At 46.5% G+C, this 18,542-nt stretch overlaps 1 protein-coding gene across 1 annotated transcript; it reads left to right on the top strand.

Annotated features, from left to right (window-relative positions):
* The first annotated feature begins 232 nt into the window (after window positions 1–232).
* On the top strand, window positions 233–17,749 carry LOC137544979 (carbonyl reductase [NADPH] 1-like). The gene is made up of 3 exons (XM_068266081.1): window positions 233–607; window positions 13,375–13,482; window positions 16,779–17,749. Exons 1-3 carry the CDS (start codon window positions 316–318, stop codon window positions 17,213–17,215), a joined length of 837 nt encoding a protein of 278 aa, XP_068122182.1. The 5' UTR covers window positions 233–315; the 3' UTR covers window positions 17,216–17,749.
* The last annotated feature ends 793 nt before the right edge of the window (window positions 17,750–18,542 follow it).

The following is an 18,542-nucleotide window of genomic DNA, read 5'->3' as shown; positions in this document are numbered from 1 at the left end:
TTTGCTGATCGCTGGTTATCAGGAAAGCGCTGGAAATCCCCATGAAAAGTGCACCAGTGTGAACAGGGCCATGTGCCTATAGAATTTCCTCGGTGATGGCTAGCAGTTCTCTATGCAAGCACTAGATGGCAGGAGCAGACTCAGCAGAGTAGACCTGAGACAGAAGCAGCGTGCTAAGGCCCCTCTAGTGCTTCCTACCTTATGTGTGTAGCTAGCGGGGCGGAGCTAAGCGGGGACACAACACACAGTTTCCCAATCGATCAGACTGAGGCTGCATTCATTGCTGTCACTCTGCTTTTGATAGCTAGTGGCATCATGTCCTCCTCAGTGCGGGTAGCGGTGGTGACAGGCAGCAATAAGGGCATCGGGCTGGCTACAGTCAGGGCTCTGTGCAAGCAGTTCCAGGGAGATGTCTATCTGACAGCCAGGAACCCGCAGCTGGGAGAGGAAGCTATCCGGGCCCTGAAGGAGAAGGAAGGCTTGTCCCCTCTCTTCCACCAGCTGGACATCAACGACCCAACCAGCATCCGGGCTCTGCGGGACTTCCTGAAGAACAAGTATGGGGGGCTGGATGTGCTGATCAACAATGCTGGCATTGCATTTAAAAGTGAGTCCTGCGAAGTTGCTGATATTTCATGAAAAGTAGTGTCTGAATCACACACCTGAAATAAGCATGCTGCAAATCCATTCAACGTCAATCAAATATCTGATCTGCATGCTTGCTCATGGTCTATGGATGGTAGAGGGGCAGCAGGACAGCCAGGCAATCTGCATTGCTTAAAAGGAAGTAAATATGGCAGCCTCCATATCTTTTTCCTTTCAGGTGTCCTTTAAAAATCACAGGTTTGCTTTAATTGGGTCCATGATCATTTGACCCAGTATACTGTATTTATGGTACATTATTTAGAGCTTTATTTACACGATGCAGTATACTTCCATGATTTTGTCCTCTTATATTACATAAGCAATATGCAAGTCACCTCCAGCATGTAGGATCTGAGCTCTTACTTTTGCGTACGTTAAAAAGGGGCGCTGGGAAAAAAGGGCGCGGGGTTTTAAACGATAAGCATGGATAACGTTTAAAAATGTATTGTACTGTATTTCGTTTAAAATTAATGTTTTATAAAGTTATAAATTATTAAATAATGTGCATTAAATCGGCAATTGTAAAAACGTTAATCTTTTGTTTAAATAGTGAAACGTATAATAACGTTTAAATTTTTTTTTACTAAGTAACCCTCCCTGTACCTACCCCTAACCCCTAGACCCCCCCTGTTGATGCCTAAACCTAAGACCCCCCCTGTTGGTGCCTAAGTAACCCTCCCTGTACCTACCCCTAACCCCCCCTGTTGGTGCCTAAACCTAAGACCCCCCTGTTGGTGCCTAAACCTAAGACCCCCCTGTTGGTGCCTAAACCTAAGACCCCCCTGTTGGTGCCTAAACCTAAGACCCCCCTGTTGGTGCCTAAACCTAAGACCCCCCTGTTGGTGCCTAAACCTAAGACCCCCCTGTTGGTGCCTAAACCTAAGACCCTCCTTAGTGCTCACTGTATTGTGTGTAGAATAATGTTTTAAAAACAGTAAGGGATAAAATATATTACAATTTACATTACGTACTGATCGCTTTGTTTCGTGAATAATAATGTTTTACAAACAGTAAGGGATAACATTTAAAATAATGTTTTATTGAAGTAAGAAACGTAAATCATCACAAGCAGTTATAAAACATGAAAAATCTTCGGGCGCCGTTGGAAAACGTTATTATTCTCGGGCGCCCTTTTTTCCTGTTCGGCGCCCAGTAAACGATAATTATTATAGGAGTGAATGGCGGTGCCCGATTTGTCCACTAGCCTCCTGCGCCCTTTTTTACTGTTACCCTTACTTTTTGCCTATACTGTTAGCAAACTAGCCAGTTGTTTCTAGCTAATTTAGCAAACTACTTAGAAACAATTTTTCTCCTCTCTTGTCTAGTTCTTCCATCCTTTACGCTTGCTGTTTTCACTACTAAGAATTCCTAATATTTAAATCCCTTCCCCTTATAGTAAACTTCAAGGAACCTGGCTGTGAGTTTGCTGTAGCCAGAGGTTTACTATAATCAGAGTTTAGGAGACAAATAACATTTATATTGCGTTTTTCTACTGGCGGACTCAAAGTACCAGAGCTGCAGCCACTAGGACACCTACTATAGGCAGTAGCAGTGTTAAGGAGTCTTGCCCAAGGCCTCCTTACTGAATAGGTGCAGGCTTACTGATCAGGAGGAGCCAAGATTCAAACCCAGGTCTCCTGTGTCAGAGGCAGAGCCCTTAACCTTAGGAAAAAAAGATTGAACTATATTATTGATTTATAAAGCGACAAGTTATTCCTCGGTCCTGTAGTGTGCATATTTGCAAATACTGAGTAGGAGTATGGAAACAGTTTTACTTACCTGGGGCTTCTACCAGCCCCCTGCTGCCACCCTGTGCCCGCCCCGTCATGTAACGATCTTCCGGTTCCTCGCCGCAGCTGAGTTTCGTTTTGGGTGACCCAGCTAACTGGATGGCCACTGTGCTTGTGTGGCCCTGGCTGTGCACGTCCTCGATTTCGCTCCTGCCGCTAGGAACGTCCTGCGCATGCGCAGTTCGAGGATGTGCGCGGACAGGGTAGCGCAGGCGCAGTGGCCATCCACTTGGCTGGGTCACCGAAAACGAACTCGGCGGGGGACTGGAGGAATGTTCCGTGACGGTCTGGGCACAGTGTGGCAGCAGGGGACTTTTTATTTTTTAGAATTCAGTTTAGGCTCACTTTTAATTTTGAAAAACCTCACACAGAAGTATGTTTTATTAGCTGTGTGGGTTTCTTATTACATTTTTTTTGTACAGTGTTCAGTGTAAATGCATTGTCATGCTCCTGCGTGTCTGCAGCATAACCTGAAATACTGCTTTCATGGTGGAATGGCTTTCTTGGTAATGCTGGTATACATTTGCTATACAGTAAAGTTTAAAGAGGAAATTAATATATTTTTCCAAGTTATAACTGTTCTTGAATGAACCAGAGCTATGTTTACATTTTAGCTCAGCACTTGCTAAGTCAAAAGAATATGTATCATTACTTATGACTGGTGATCAAATGGTTCTTCTAATATGCTGATTGCCCCATTCAGGAGGTAGTGGTGAGAAGTTCAAAAGGTGTGTCTATGTGGGAGCTGAAGGAACCAACATTTATGCCTGGTGCACACCAGAGGAGTTTTTCCTGAGCGTTTTGAGTTTTTAAATCTGCTGCTAATGTTATCCTATGTGTCTGTGCACACTGGAGCAATGAGGTTTTGTAAAAAAATCCCATAGCATTACATTGGGAAGAGCTTTTAGAGGTTTCAAAAGCTCTTCCCAATGTAATGCTATGGGGTTTTTTACAAAACCTCATTGCTCCAGTGTGCACAGACACATAGGATAACATTAGCAGCAGATTTAAAAACTCAAAACGCTCAGGAAAAACTCCTCTGGTGTGCACCAGGCCTTAGTTCACACTGACTTCTCTGCTTTTTACAGTTAGAATTTTAGTCCTTAGGTTGAAAATAAGAACATACCATTACTACACATACAGTGAATTATCTCATAAGTTTTCACTTAAGATTTGCATTAAAATAAGCCAAGGCCCCATTATGTTGTAAAAAAATAAATAAATAAATAAAAAAAAATTCAGATGTTTCTGGTGGGGTAATTTTTTGTTTTCCAGCTAAAGGCTATAGCCTCTTACTTTTTTTTTTATTTTTTTTTAGGGACCCTGAGCAGTAAAAAAATGAAATTGTGAGTTACCTAGGGCTTCTTCCAGCTCCCCTGTAGCCTGCGAGATCCCCCAGCATCCTCTTTGTCCCTTCCGTAGTCCCGCTGGCGGCTCCAGGTAATCGGCGACTTCGGCAGTTGCTATAAGAGTCCTGTGCATGCGCGGTTCTCTAAAGACTGAACTACGAATGTGCAGCGACTGGCATGGCGGCGCGCGTGCACGACTTCAGCCAATGTTGCCGGTTTACTTCAGCCGCCAGCGGGACCACGGAAGGGAGCAAGAGGACTCCGGGGGACCTTGCGGGCTACAGGGGGCTGGAGAAAGCCCCATGTAAGTTCTGATTTCCTTTTTTTTCCTTACTGCTCAGGGTCCCTTTTACCTCTTGCCGACCGCTCCACGCCGATTGGCGTGAACGCGACGGCAGCCCCAGGACCACTCCATAAATAAATAACTGCAAAGTGGGGTGTGCATAATTATTCAACCCCCTGAGTCAATACTTTGTAGAACCACCTTTTGCTGCAGTTACAGCTGCCAGTCTTTTAGGGTATGTCTCTACCAGCTTTGCACATCTAGAGACTGAAATCCTTGCCCATTCTTCTTTGCAAAACAGATCCAGCTCCGTCAGATTAGATGGACATTGTTTGTGAACAGCAGTTTTCAGATCTTGCCACATATTCTCGATTGGATTTAGATCTGGACTTTGACTGGGCCATTCTAACACATAGATATGTTTTGTTTTAAACCATTCCATTGTTGCCCTGGCCCTCTGCCAGAATGTACTCATGTTTAAGAAGAGAATGAATTAAAGCATTTAAGTTTTTTATACAATGCGAGATGCTCCCGGATTCTTTGCTTCTTTAATATATACTATGGGCTTGATTCACAAAGTGGTGCTAACTGTTAGCACGCTTGTGAAAAGCCGCTTATCACGCTAAAGTCAGTTTGGGCGTGATAAGTAGAGATCGCGAGCAAAGCAGCGTGGTGCGCGCGAAACGTCACATTGTGGTGTGCATGGGTGCGACTTTAAATTTGCACCCCATGCGATCTTATAGGTGCATTGGGTGCACTGTTTTCGGCGCACCGCGATGCAACGTTTCGCGCGCACCTTGCTGTGCACGCACAAAATTTTGCGCGCGGGACTTTGCGCGCAATCAGATTTGCAGAACGGTGCTAACCCAGTTAGCACCCTAGTTATCACGCCCAAAATCTTTTAGGCGTGCTAACTGGGTTAGCACCGCTTTGTGAATCAAGCCCTATGATTGAATCTGTTCTGTTCGTCTGGAAGTTGCACCGCCTGAATTTGTCTACAGTGATTGGCAGTTTGTTGGTGTGCACTCACTCATATATCTCGGTGAAGAAAGTTTTATGTTTAGGGTCGTTGTCCTGCTGGAAGGTGAACCTCCGCCCCAGTCTCAAGTCTTTTGCAGACTCCAAGAGCGTTTCTTCCAAGATTGCCCTGTATTTGCCTCCATCTATCTTCCCATCAACTCTGACCAGCTTCCCTGTCCCTGCTGAAGAGAAGCACCCCCAGGGCATGATGTTGCCACCACCATATTTGACAGTGGGGATGGTGTGTTCAGAGTGATGTACAGTGTTAGTTTTCCGCCACACATATCGTTTTGCATTTTGGCCAAAAAGTTCCATTTTGGTCTCATCTGACCAGAGCACCTTCTTCCACGTTTGCTCTTTTCCCCCACATGGCTTGCGGCAAACTGCAAACGGGACTTCTTATGCTTTTCTGTTAACAATGGCTTTCTTCTTGCCACTCTTCCATAAAGGCCAACTTTGTACAGTGCACGACTAATAGTTGTCCTATGGAGAGATTCCCCCACCTGAGCTGTAGATCTCTGCAGCTTGTCCAGAGTCACCATGGGCCTCTTGACTGCATTTCTGATCAGTGCTCTCCTTGTTCGGCCTGTGAGTTTAGGTGGACGGCCTTGTCTTGGTAGGTTTACAGTTGTGCCATACTCCTTCCATTTCTGAATGATCGCTTGAACAGTGCTCTGTGGGATGTTCAAGGCTTTGGAAATCTTTTTGTAGCCTAAGCCTGCTTTAAATTTCTCAATAACTTTATCCCTGACCTGTCTGGTATGTTCTTTGGACTTCATGGGGTTGTTGCTCCCAATATTCTCTTAGTCAAATATCTCAAGATCCGCACCATCAACATTTGATGGTGCGGATCTTGAGATATTTGACTACAGACGCTCGTTGTTCCAGAGTGGATCTCTGCACATCATAATATACCATTGGCGTGCTAACAATTCAGACTGCCCAATATTATCTTAGACAACCTCTGAGGCCGTCACAGAGCAGCTGTATTTGTACTGACATTAGATTACACACAGGTGCACTCTATTTAGTCATTAGCACTCATCAGGCAATGTCTATGGGCAACTGACTGCACTCAGACCAAAGGGGGCTGAATAATTACACACACCCCACTTTGCAGTTATTTGTAAAAAAACATTTTTTTAAAAAATCATGTATGATTTTCGTTCCACTTCTCACATGTACACCACTTTGTATTGGTCTTTTATTATTATTATTATTATTATTATTATTATTTATTGTATTTATAAAGCGCCAACATATTACGCAGCGCTGGACAATAAATGTATACAATGATACAAGGATGACAGACATAACAAGGTTATACAACATAGAACAAAGTTATACATGCAAATAGAACAAAATACATGATCATGCAATATGGGCTGGTTAGGTAGGCCCAGTAATACAAGTACAGGCTGTCATAGGACAGGAGCACATGATCCTGTAGATTACACTAGGGAATGGAGGACCCTGCCAGAGGCTTACAATCTAAAGGGTGGGGTGGAAACACTAGGTGGGGCTGTTAAATATTCAGTAGAGAGTTACTGTGTGGTAGGGGGTGGGTAGGCCATCATAAAGAGGTGGGTTTTGAGGGCTTGCTTGAATATGTTGAAAGAGGGAGCAAGTCTGATGGGTGGTGGAAGGGCGTTCCAGAGGGTGGGGGCAGCTCTTGATAAATCCTGCAGGCGGGCATGGGAATGTGAAATGCGTGGGGTGGTGAGGCAAAGGTCGTTGAAGGATCGGAGGGGGCGGCCTGGTGTATACCTGTGAACAAGCTCCGAGATGTAGGTAGGGCAGGTTTTGTGCACAGATTTATACGCCAGGCATAGAATCTTAAAAGTTATCCTGAAACTGATAGGGAGCCAGTGCAGGGATTCACAAAGGGGAGATGTGGATGCGGAGCGGTGCGAAGAATGGATGAGTCTTGCAGCCGCGTTCATCACTGATTGCAGGGGGGGCAGTGCGTTTCAAGGGGAGGCCAGAAAGGAGGGAGTTACAGTAATCAAGGCGGGAGATGATGGTCTTTCACGTGGAATTCCAATAAAATTGATTCATGTTTGTGGCAGTAATATGACAAAATGTGGAAAACTTCAAGGGGGCCTGTCACAGGAGCCCTCAGTGGCTGACCGCACTTAGCCTTCTAAACGGTGCCAGCGCACAGATCGTGCGAACTCTGGTCGCAGTCAATGCGCAGGAACCGTTAAGAATTAGCCGCAGACAACTCAGAAGGGAGCCTGTGAGACACGGGTGATTACAACGTCACCTACTGGTTCAGAGTAAACTGCCACCACCGCGGTTACTATGGGACCGTGGGGCCCACTAACTGACTGACTAATCCTGCGAATAAAACGGTTAAACACACGATATTCTGTCTAGCCAACAACAAACAAACAGTAGTGTATCTTCAGAGACCCGGGATCATTTCTGTGTGTGCTGATAAGCAGGGTAGCGAAACAGTGAATGACTTGGGGAAAGTCGTTTATTCACGCAATATAAATAATTAATATATACAGACAATTATGAAAATCAACAATTATGAAAACAGTAATAGCCAGTATGAAAAATAAAAGAAGGGAGAAAAATACTTAGTTCCTGGAAAGATGTCCTTATTGTGGGAAGAATCATAAAGTCCTTGGTTTCAAAGTCCAGAGTTCAGAGTTCAGACCAGGTGGATGCCAGCATATCCTCAAGCTGGCATCTGATGAGTGCAAGATGGTTCAGTGTGGAGGACCCAGCCCGCCTGCTGGCTCTGTGCTTTTGATGAAGCTGGTTTGGGGGTGTGGCAATGCCAGCCCCCTCTGAGCTACCAGCAAATGACAGTTCATTCCCTCTGAGAGATTTTAGAGCTAAACTTATGAATTGCTGTAACTCCTGAACCATACACGTTACATTTAGGGGGGTAACAGCTTCATACTTGGAGGAAAATACAGATTAATATGATACCCGACATGGCTAGTGCATCAGATCAGGGTCTTGAGTAGATTCATACCTGGGTTGTAGGGGCCCCGGGCCCCTCTCGACTGGTATCAAGAGATCCAGCATGACCCTACGGATCCAATGATACCGCTCTCATAACCACCCTATTTATTGTATTCTGTAAATGGGCAAAAGATTATATTGTACATTCATTTCTTCCTGCTAAGGCCGGAGTCAGCCTGACTGGAGTCCAGCTGTGTCTGCTTCTTGTCTATGAAAGGCCCTGTTGGCTCCTTCAATTAACATCTGAATGTGAAATCTGCTTAGACAACTTTGAGTTTACACCTCTGGCTTGATCAGCAGTCACAGGGCCAGTCTTCCTGCCAGCTGCTTGTCACCTTATACCTGATGGATGGGCCATCAGCACAGCTTGAAGCCAGGGACTCTCCAGTGCAGATTAGGCTCAGGCTCATTAGCATATCAAAAGAGCCAACCAGCATTTGGAATGGTGCTCTCTTTGCTAAGAAAAGGACTTTAGCTGTCCCTACACACTCAACCCAGATCGTACCGTTTTGAAGCGCAATCGATGCAGGAATCGAGTGCGATCGTTCTTTTCTTCATGGGCGGTTCCAGGACGCGCCTGCGTCCCCGCAATCGTCCGTGACAGCCCTCCCCCTTGTCCGTGGCTTAGCCACTCATCCGCAAGATGTGTGGCGGCGCCGCTAACCTGGCTGACGGGCCTCGAGTTGCCGGTACGGCGGGAAAACCTATTGGAGCCTGTGGCTCGGTTCCCCTGGACCGGTCGCGGTCTGCTACCCGCAGGGTTGACCCAACATGGACCGTTCTGGACAGGGCGTTTGCGCCACTGCAGTCGGACGTGGTGCCTGCCGGGACTGCTGACAACGGGCAGTGGGTTGGTTAGGTCGACAGCCAGCCCACGCAGGGTTCCCCTGCTGAGTGGCTGTGGACCTAAGGGAACCCCGCGGGAATCCCTGGACCTTCCCAGCTCCTGACAGACGGCACATGCCCTGCAGTAGTTTGCTACATCCCTGTTCATCCGGGGCCAATAAAACTGGTTCCGAATACCGGCAAGTGTCTTGCGGACCCCTGAGTGCCCTGTCAGAGGATTACCATGTGCGGATTTCAGCACATGTCCCCTGAACGCACTCGGGACCACCAGCCATTTGGTATTCGCGTGGGATCTACTTGTAGGGGGCTGTACAGACTCACTGTACAGTCTCCCACCTTCCCAGTACACCTTGAAAGCGGCCCCGTCTGCGAGGGGCTCAGCGGCTTGCTTCCTGAGCACCTCCAGGCTTGGGTCACTTTGTAGTGCGGCTGCGAATATGGCGCTGTCAGTTTCAGCCAACTGGCTCATGTCACACGAGGCCAACGGCTGAAAGGTCTCATCCCTGCGGTCAGAGGAGGGGGAGGAGGCCGGAACCCCCTCCACCTGTTCTGAGCCCAGGTTCTGAGCAGTGCAGCTGCGCGGTACTGCTAGCACCGGTACACTGTCAGAATGGCACAGACGGACAGTACTCAAATCATCATTGCATGCAGTAATGATATTGACAGGTATAGACATTTTTTCATTACAGATAGGTTGTACAGTAAACTCAGGTACAGTTACAGCATCATCACAACAGACAGTCTGTACATCAAACTCAGGTGCCTTTGAAGCAGGCACTATTGAACCTGGTACCCTTGAACTGGGCACATTCAACCCACCTCCCCCTGGTGCTCCCCCAAGTGTATAAAGTACCTGGTGGTGGGTGGAGAGTCCGTCTCCTTCCGTGAGCGACAAGGCGGTCGTGGCAGGTTCATAGTAGGACACAAGCTTGCCCAAATCAGTCCCTAGCAACACAGGGACTGGGAGATCCTTCATAACCCCAACAACCCTTTCGTGGACCCCTCCCACTCCCCAATCCAGCTTCACTCTGGCGTGGGCTATGTGGAAAAGGGTGCCCTCTACTCCAGTAAGGGCAAGGGATCGGCTGGAGCTGATGCTCTCCTTTGGCACAAGATGTGAGTGAACTAACGTGATGTCAGCTCCGGTGTCTCGAAATCCGGTGACAACTTTGCCGTTCACTCTAACCAGTTGCTGCTGGTCGGTTCGGTCGCGGATTTCCTTTCCGCGGGCAAACAGGACAAAATCTGATGATCCAGGCTGTGGTTCGCTGGCGGGTTGCCTCTGCTGTGGGTGAGGTACAGGTGATGCAGATGATCCAGGTGCTGGTGGTGTCTGTCTCCGCTCCGGACAGTCGAATTTCATGTGTCCGGGCTGGCGGCAGTAGTGACAGGTGACCTCTCCAGGCGCTGCAGGCCTGGGTGCAGCAGCTGCGCTGGGTGGCCTCTGTGGCGGACGGCTCACAGGGGCAGGAGAGTCTGCCAGAGTATTGGGCTGACCTCCTCTCCAGCTGGATGGGACAGTTCTGTGGGTATCAGCCACCCGGGTAGTTGCAAAAGTCTCAGCAAGGTCTGCAGCGACAGTTGCTGAAGCCGGCTTGCGTTCTAGCACAAATTGGCGTACATCAGCAGGGCAAATGTTCAGAAATTGTTCCAGGACTATCAAGTCCTCCAGGACATCATAAGACCCTTTGGTGAGGCCTAGTGTCCACTGGCGGAGTGTGGTGAGCAAGCTGCTGACCACATCTCGGTACGAATCAGAAGACTTTTTCTGCCAGCCCCTGAACTTTTTCCGATAGGCTTCTGGCGTCAGCTGGTACTTAGTAACGATAGCGTCTTTTATAGCAGCATAATCATTATCCTTCTCCGCAGGCAATTCTGCGAAGGCATCAAGCGCTTTGTAGCGCAGCAACGGTGTCAGATGTCTGGCCCACTGGTCTTGGGACAGACGATACTGACGGCATGCTTTTTCAAAAGATCGCAAAAACATGTCAATGTCTGTGTCTTTCTCGATATTAGCAAATTTAAATTTTGCACTTACGGGTGCTGCAGCTCCTTCAGCAGGGAGGCTGGGCGGTGAACTCCGGCTGGCCTGTTGCACTTTTGCCATGTTTAGCTCATGCTGTCGTTGGCGCTCCCGTTCTCGCTCAGCGGCATCCCTCTCCGCGTGGCGTTCAGCAGCAGCAGCTTTGCGTTCTGCAGATTGGCGCTCCCGTTCCTCTCGTGCTTCCATGTACTGCATGTACTTGTCCAGGTCCGTCTCCATCAGCTTTTGTAATGCCTGCTGCATTACCGGGTCAGCACCCATGGACAGTCCAGTACTGGCCAGTTCCGGGCGAGTAATGTCAGAAACTCTGGGATTGGGGTCCATACTGACAGTCTCTGGCGTAACTGTTGCAACAGGGCCCGCAGGATGCTCAACCTCTGTACGCCTAAGATCTTCAGCCTCTGGTTCCCCTTGATTGTCAGATGGGCTGGTATCCACCTCAGCGGACACTCCCGGCTCCCGCAGTTGCTGGGCATCCCATCTGGACAAGTCTGCTATCAGGTCCCGTTTTGTCTTGCGGAGGATGCCAATGCCCCTCTCTTCGCAAAGATTTTCCAGGTCTGCTAGGCACATGTTCTGGTAGTTCCCGGACATTTCCATGCCAAATAAAATAAAACTTTGGGGAAGGGGTACTGGCTACACAGTCTCTCTGTATATATAAAAAATATATTGCCTTCCAGCTACACCAACGAATTAGTTCGTTTCTCGATAGCGCTAGCGCTATCGCAGATACTTTCAGCACAACACAGATCCAACCGCTGCCTAACACTGTCACAGGAGCCCTCAGTGGCTGACCGCACTTAGCCTTCTAAACGGTGCCAGCGCACAGATCGTGCGAACTCTGGTCGCAGTCAATGCGCAGGAACCGTTAAGAATTAGCCGCAGACAACTCAGAAGGGAGCCTGTGAGACACGGGTGATTACAACGTCACCTACTGGTTCAGAGTAAACTGCCACCACCGCGGTTACTATGGGACCGTGGGGCCCACTAACTGACTGACTAATCCTGCGAATAAAACGGTTAAACACACGATATTCTGTCTAGCCAACAACAAACAAACAGTAGCGTATCTTCAGAGACCCGGGATCATTTCTGTGTGTGCTGATAAGCAGGGTAGCGAAACAGTGAATGACTTGGGGAAAGTCGTTTATTCACGCAATATAAATAATTAATATATACAGACAATTATGAAAATCAACAATTATGAAAACAGTAATAGCCAGTATGAAAAATAAAAGAAGGGAGAAAAATACTTAGTTCCTGGAAAGATGTCCTTATTGTGGGAAGAATCATAAAGTCCTTGGTTTCAAAGTCCAGAGTTCAGAGTTCAGACCAGGTGGATGCCAGCATATCCTCAAGCTGGCATCTGATGAGTGCAAGATGGTTCAGTGTGGAGGACCCAGCCCGCCTGCTGGCTCTGTGCTTTTGATGAAGCTGGTTTGGGGGTGTGGCAATGCCAGCCCCCTCTGAGCTACCAGCAAATGACAGTTCATTCCCTCTGAGAGATTTTAGAGCTAAACTTATGAATTGCTGTAACTCCTGAACCATACACGTTACATTTAGGGGGGTAACAGCTTCATACTTGGAGGAAAATACAGATTAATATGATACCCGACATGGCTAGTGCATCAGATCAGGGTCTTGAGTAGATTCATACCTGGGTTGTAGGGGCCCCGGGCCCCTCTCGACTGGTATCAAGCGATCCAGCATGACCCTACGGATCCAATGATACCGCTCTCATAACCACCCTATTTATTGTATTCTGTAAATGGGCAAAAGATTATATTGTACATTCATTTCTTCCTGCTAAGGCCGGAGTCAGCCTGACTGGAGTCCAGCTGTGTCTGCTTCTTGTCTATGAAAGGCCCTGTTGGCTCCTTCAATTAACATCTGAATGTGAAATCTGCTTAGACAACTTTGAGTTTACACCTCTGGCTTGATCAGCAGTCACAGGGCCAGTCTTCCTGCCAGCTGCTTGTCACCTTATACCTGATGGATGGGCCATCAGCACAGCTTGAAGCCAGGGACTCTCCAGTGCAGATTAGGCTCAGGCTCATTAGCATATCAAAAGAGCCAACCAGCATTTGGAATGGTGCTCTCTTTGCTAAGAAAAGGACTTTAGCTGTCCCTACACACTCAACCCAGATTGTACCGTTTTGAAGCGCAATCGATGCAGGAATCGAGTGAGATCGTTCTTTTCTTCACGGGCGGTTCCAGGACGCGCCTGCGTCCCCGCAATCGTCCGTGACAGGGCCGAATACTTTTGCAAAGCACTGTACCTTGTGTTAAATAGCAGTGATTTATATTGATAGTGACATAGTCTATCACTTCCTTACAGAAAGTCACCCAGGCTGATAATTGTACACCCTTTGGCTTTTGTATATAATCGGTCTCTGTTTTGTGGTTTTATTTCAGTGGCTGATACGACTCCGTTTGGCACCCAGGCAGAAGTAACTCTCAGGACCAATTATTTCTGCACTCGAGACATTTGCAACGAGCTTCTCCCTCTCATCAGACCCCATGGTGAGCTGTGTGTAATGGACTGGAACTCAGTATGGCAACATTATAATGCAATGCTCTTGTTTATAGTAATGCAGAGGTGTAGATCTGAATAAAGGTACCCAATGAAAAGGGTTCAGGATAAGCGGTAGTTGAATATCGGTAAATTTACTGATTTCTACTACATTTATAAACTAAAATATCGGTAATATTTACCAATATTTTACTATGACCTGACCTCTCCCTATTCCCACACAGAGCCCTCCCCTGGTTGTGCCTAACCCTTAACACCCCTCTGTGGTGCCTAACCTCTAACCCCTGACCCTGGTGGGCTCCTAACTTTTAACCCCCCACTACTTGTAGCCACTATGCACAGCCCTTTTAAACAAAACAAGACCTTTTTTTACTGATCCAATGCAACGTACAGTATAATCTCGTTGTAATAAACTCGGGTATGGTAAACTCTCTCTCCAGGTCCCGGCCAATCTTCATTATAAGTCTATAGGAGCAGCGCCTCTGATATAATAAAACTTCTGTTATAGTAAACATGTTTTTGGGCCCCTACATGACACTGACTCTGGATATAGTAAACAGTGGGCGACGCATGCATCATACAGTATGTCAGTGTGAAACCCATGGTCAGGCTGGTTGCAGGTGAGTTGATGCCTGATAACATTTATAAGACAAACATGGCGCTGGATATACAGTACTGTACAAATACGCAGCCTGGGGAAAATGAGGAATAATGTGATCGTAAACAAGAAGATGCAGCGTTACCACTTCCACTTTGTAATCACCGACAAAAGTATCATCACAGTCCTCCTATGGGATTGTACGCACTACCAGGTATCTCTTTCCTTGATAGCGATGACGCTTCTGGTAGCTTGTGGAGCGCAGTGCAGGCTACTTTCACTTGTGGAGATCAGAGCAGGCCTACTCACTGCAAAACTAAGGAGAGTGGAGAGGAGAGTGCTAAGTTTCAGCCGCGCAGGTATCGGAGCCACTCGCATTACAAATACACGTAGTTTATTGTGATTGGCTGCATTTTGAAGAGAGGCTTCGTGATTGGCTTAAGTGACGGCCTAAACAAATAGAGTGGGTTTCAAAGGACTGTCTTGTATCTAGGTAACCTGTTAATTTCAAATGTATATATGGGTCTTTTTGTTCAAATAAATGTATGTAGGTGTAATTTTACTGCCTGTAGGTGTAATTTTACTATTTGGCCACAAGATGCCCTCGCGCATTATTTCCTATTAGTATACTATAAGTATGCTAACAGGAAGTAATGTGTGGACGTGTTACTTTGGAAGTTCTCTTTGGCATCTCAGTGATGCCAGCGAGCCGCAGCCGTTCACAGCTATTGATGATTATTATCTGCATGGCTGGGCAGGAACTGAAGTCCTGCCTGACTTAGATATACTGTAGTGAACTACGAAAGTGGGCAAAGGTTATTATGCTGTTGCTTATCTTTTAGAGCAGAGAGGAATTTCTGAGTTCAGGTTCGCTTAACCACACACACACACACACACACACACACACACACACACACACACACACACACACACACACACACCACACACCACACACCACACACCACACACCACACACCACACACCACACACCACACACACACGTCACCTGAAGGGATCAGGAACCCTCGGGCAACAGTTCGGGAGCCCAGAACCCTATATAGACCTCACTCCGCAAAAGCAGAGCGACATGTCTGTTGCTATGGGGAGGGGAGGAGGGGCTGCCTGTCAAATGTTGCTTAAAATTCCAGCATGTTGTATCAGTAAACGGAACCTAAAATCAATGTAATGTGGCTAGTTTTACGTACCTAGGGCTTCTTCTAGTCCCCTGTAGTTCTCCTGGTCCCTCACCGTCCTTCCGCTCTGCTCCTTTCAGCCACTGTGCCCCTCTGAAAACTGGCCATCTGGGGCAGTTGCGGGCTACTGCACATGTGTAGCTCCAGCCAAGCGCCTCCTTGATCGCACTGCCGTAGGCAAGAGCATTCAGTGCATGCATAGTTGCAAGTGCAGAATGCTTCCGCCGGGGGCAGTGCAATCAGGGGGTGATTGCTGATTTCAGTGGACACAGCTGCTGAAAGGAACGGAGCGGAAGGACAGCGAGAGACTGGGAGGACTACAGGGGGCTGGAAGAAACCCCAGGTAAGTTAAACTGGCCATATTATATTTATTTGCCTGGCAGCCCTGCTGATCTATTTGGCTGCAGTATTGTCTGAATAACACCAGAAACAAGCATGCAGCTAATCTTGTAATCTGACAATGAACAGAAACACCTGATCTGCTGCATGCTTGTTCAGGGTCTATGGCTAAAACTATTAGAGGCAGAGGATCAGCAGGACTGCGAGGCAACTGGTATTGCTTAAAGAGACACTGAAGCGAAAAAAAAATTATGATATTATGATTTGTATGTGTAGTACAGCTAAGAAATAAAACATTAAGATCAGATACATCAGTCTAATTGTTTCCAGTACAGGAAGAGTTAAGAAACTCCAGTTATATGCAAACAAGCCATTAACTCTCCGACTAAATGGAGAGGGCTGTTATCTGACTTTTATTATCTCAACTGTTTTCTTTTCCTCTGCTAGAGGAGAGGTCATTACTTCACAGACTGCTCTGAAAGACTCATTTTGAATGCTGAGTGTTGTGTAATCTGCACATATTATCGCATGATGCAATGTTAGAAAAAAACACTATATACCTGAAAATAAAAATATGAGAATATTTTCTTTGCTGCTAATCTTCTAGTAATTATTCATAGTACACAACCAATTCACTATATCATATTTTTTTTTCCGCTTCTGTGTCTCTTTAAATAGAAATAAATATGGCAGCCCCCATATCCCTGCTCACTTCAGTTGTCCTTTAAGTCTCACTGACAGAACAGTACACACGCTGGAATCTCAGCTGAGAAGAGTCTAGGCTGTGTATAACTGTAACAAGTGATTAGCACCTCTGTCAGGTTTAGCCTCTTCCCTCTTTGATGTTTGTCTGGCTTCCGGGGCATAACGAGATAATTTGCATATTCGGGAGTGATGCACCATGGGAAACCACAGCTGCTCACTTGTAGCTAAATAATTGCAAATACCTTCTGTTTTAAGATCGCAAAATTATACTCACGGTTGCTTTTTTAGTAAGAGGGCTTTTAGGATTCTTCTAGCCCCTTATCCTAGTGGTTCTGGGTCACCATGAGCTATCTGGGTATTCTGATACAGTTGTAACTCAAACCATTTTATTATGATGGACATAATTGGGATATCTGAAATTTAACTTGAAGTTGTGGTTTCATTGTTGCAGGGCGAGTGGTGAACGTGTCCAGCATGGTCAGTCCCGGGGCTCTCAAACAGTGCAGCCCCGCACTTCAAGAAAGATTCCGCTGCGACACCATCACTGAAGAAGAGCTATCCAACCTAATGGAGAAGTTTGTAGAAGATGCCAAAAATGGTGTCCACCAAGAAAAAGGCTGGGCAAACACCGCTTATGGGGTCTCCAAAATAGGTGTGACGGTGTTATCCAGGATCCAAGCCCGCCAGCTGAAGGAGACAAGGAAAGGAGAGGGTATCCTACTCAATGCCTGCTGCCCAGGCTATGTGAGGACTGATATGACTAATCCTAATGCCCCCAAGAGTCCTGATGAAGGTGCTGAGACCCCGGTATATCTGGCTCTCCTGCCAGAATCTGCAGATGCACCATATGGGGAGTTAGTCAGTGAGAAGAAAGTGGTGACCTGGTAGAACCTAAACCTCAATGCCTCCTGATTGAAGCTGGAAACTGCCATGTTCCTCTTTTTCTTGTGTGCCTTAAAGGACAACTGAAGTGAGAGGGATATGGAGGCTGCCATATTTATTTCCTATTAAGCAATGCCAGTTGCCATGCCCTCCTGCTGATCCTCTGCCTCTAACACTATTAGCCATAGCCCCTGAACAAGCATGCAGCAGATCAGGTGTTTCTGACATTAATTTCAGATCTGACATGACTAGCTGCATGCTTGTTTCTGGTGTTATTCAGATACCACTGCAGAGAAATAGATCAGCAGGGCTGCCAGGCAACTGGTATTGATTAAAAGGAAATAAATATGGCAGCCTCCGTATACCTCTTACTTCAGTTCCCCTTCTAAGCAGCAGGGACAGCCATACTATCCCAGGAAAAAAAACACATATATAAGTAGATAAATACTTGTTCTACTTACAAAACACATGTATTGTACTGTCCATGTTTTGATCGCAGTGAATTTTATATAGTAAATAAAGAGAAAACCGTTTCAAAGATTTTCCATCTTTCCTGCCTTTGACTGAAGCCGATCCGGATGTAATTTCCTATCTTACTTTTTTTTTCTTTATTCCTGCCTGAAATGGTGTATGCATTGCCAAACCTCCTCCCCACTGAGCTCTGTAGGAACTGCACTGTCATATCTAGCTTGCTTTGTAAACGCATGTGAACACAGCATAGATCGTATTTCTGCAACTTATGCAGAGGGTTAAAATGTATTGTCACACTGGAGTGCCCTCAGCCAATCGGTGAGGTGCAGGAATGTGGAAGGGGAGATAACAAGCTTCCCTCTCCTCAGCAATGTACTAGAATAGAGCCAGGCTGGCTGAGATTAGATTTATTACAGCAGAAACATTTATGATTATATTGGAATGCTTGCAATGCAGACTGCATGTAGACTACATAATAAACATCGAGCAGCAAGTAAATGGAATTTGATTTTATGGCTGACAATCCCACTTTTAAAGCTGAACCCAATCAGCTTGCTGACCACTAGTTACTGGAGATGGTCAACAAGAAGCTAATCATTCTGGCTACTGATTTCTACTGGCCCAATTCCAAGCTGCATACAATTTACATGAAATTTGCATGCCAGCTGCATTAATTAGCTTCTCATTGATTATCTTTACCAGTTGCCTTAAAGTACCCCTAGGTATGGAGATGGCAATTGTTTGCCTCCCTTCAAACATGTTGGCTTCCTCTCTGTAGTTTTGCAGTCTTGCTGCAATCTTAAATTCACTGTAAATAAGACTGTTGTGCAGGGCTGCTGTGCTTATGTTTTGCTATAGAATG

Source organism: Hyperolius riggenbachi, chromosome 2 (genome assembly GCF_040937935.1).
Source record: "Hyperolius riggenbachi isolate aHypRig1 chromosome 2, aHypRig1.pri, whole genome shotgun sequence".
In the NCBI taxonomy this organism is placed as follows: Eukaryota; Metazoa; Chordata; class Amphibia; order Anura; family Hyperoliidae; genus Hyperolius; species Hyperolius riggenbachi.
The sequence above is the reverse complement of the archived record's forward strand: the minus strand, read 5'-3'. Positions and strand labels throughout refer to the sequence as shown.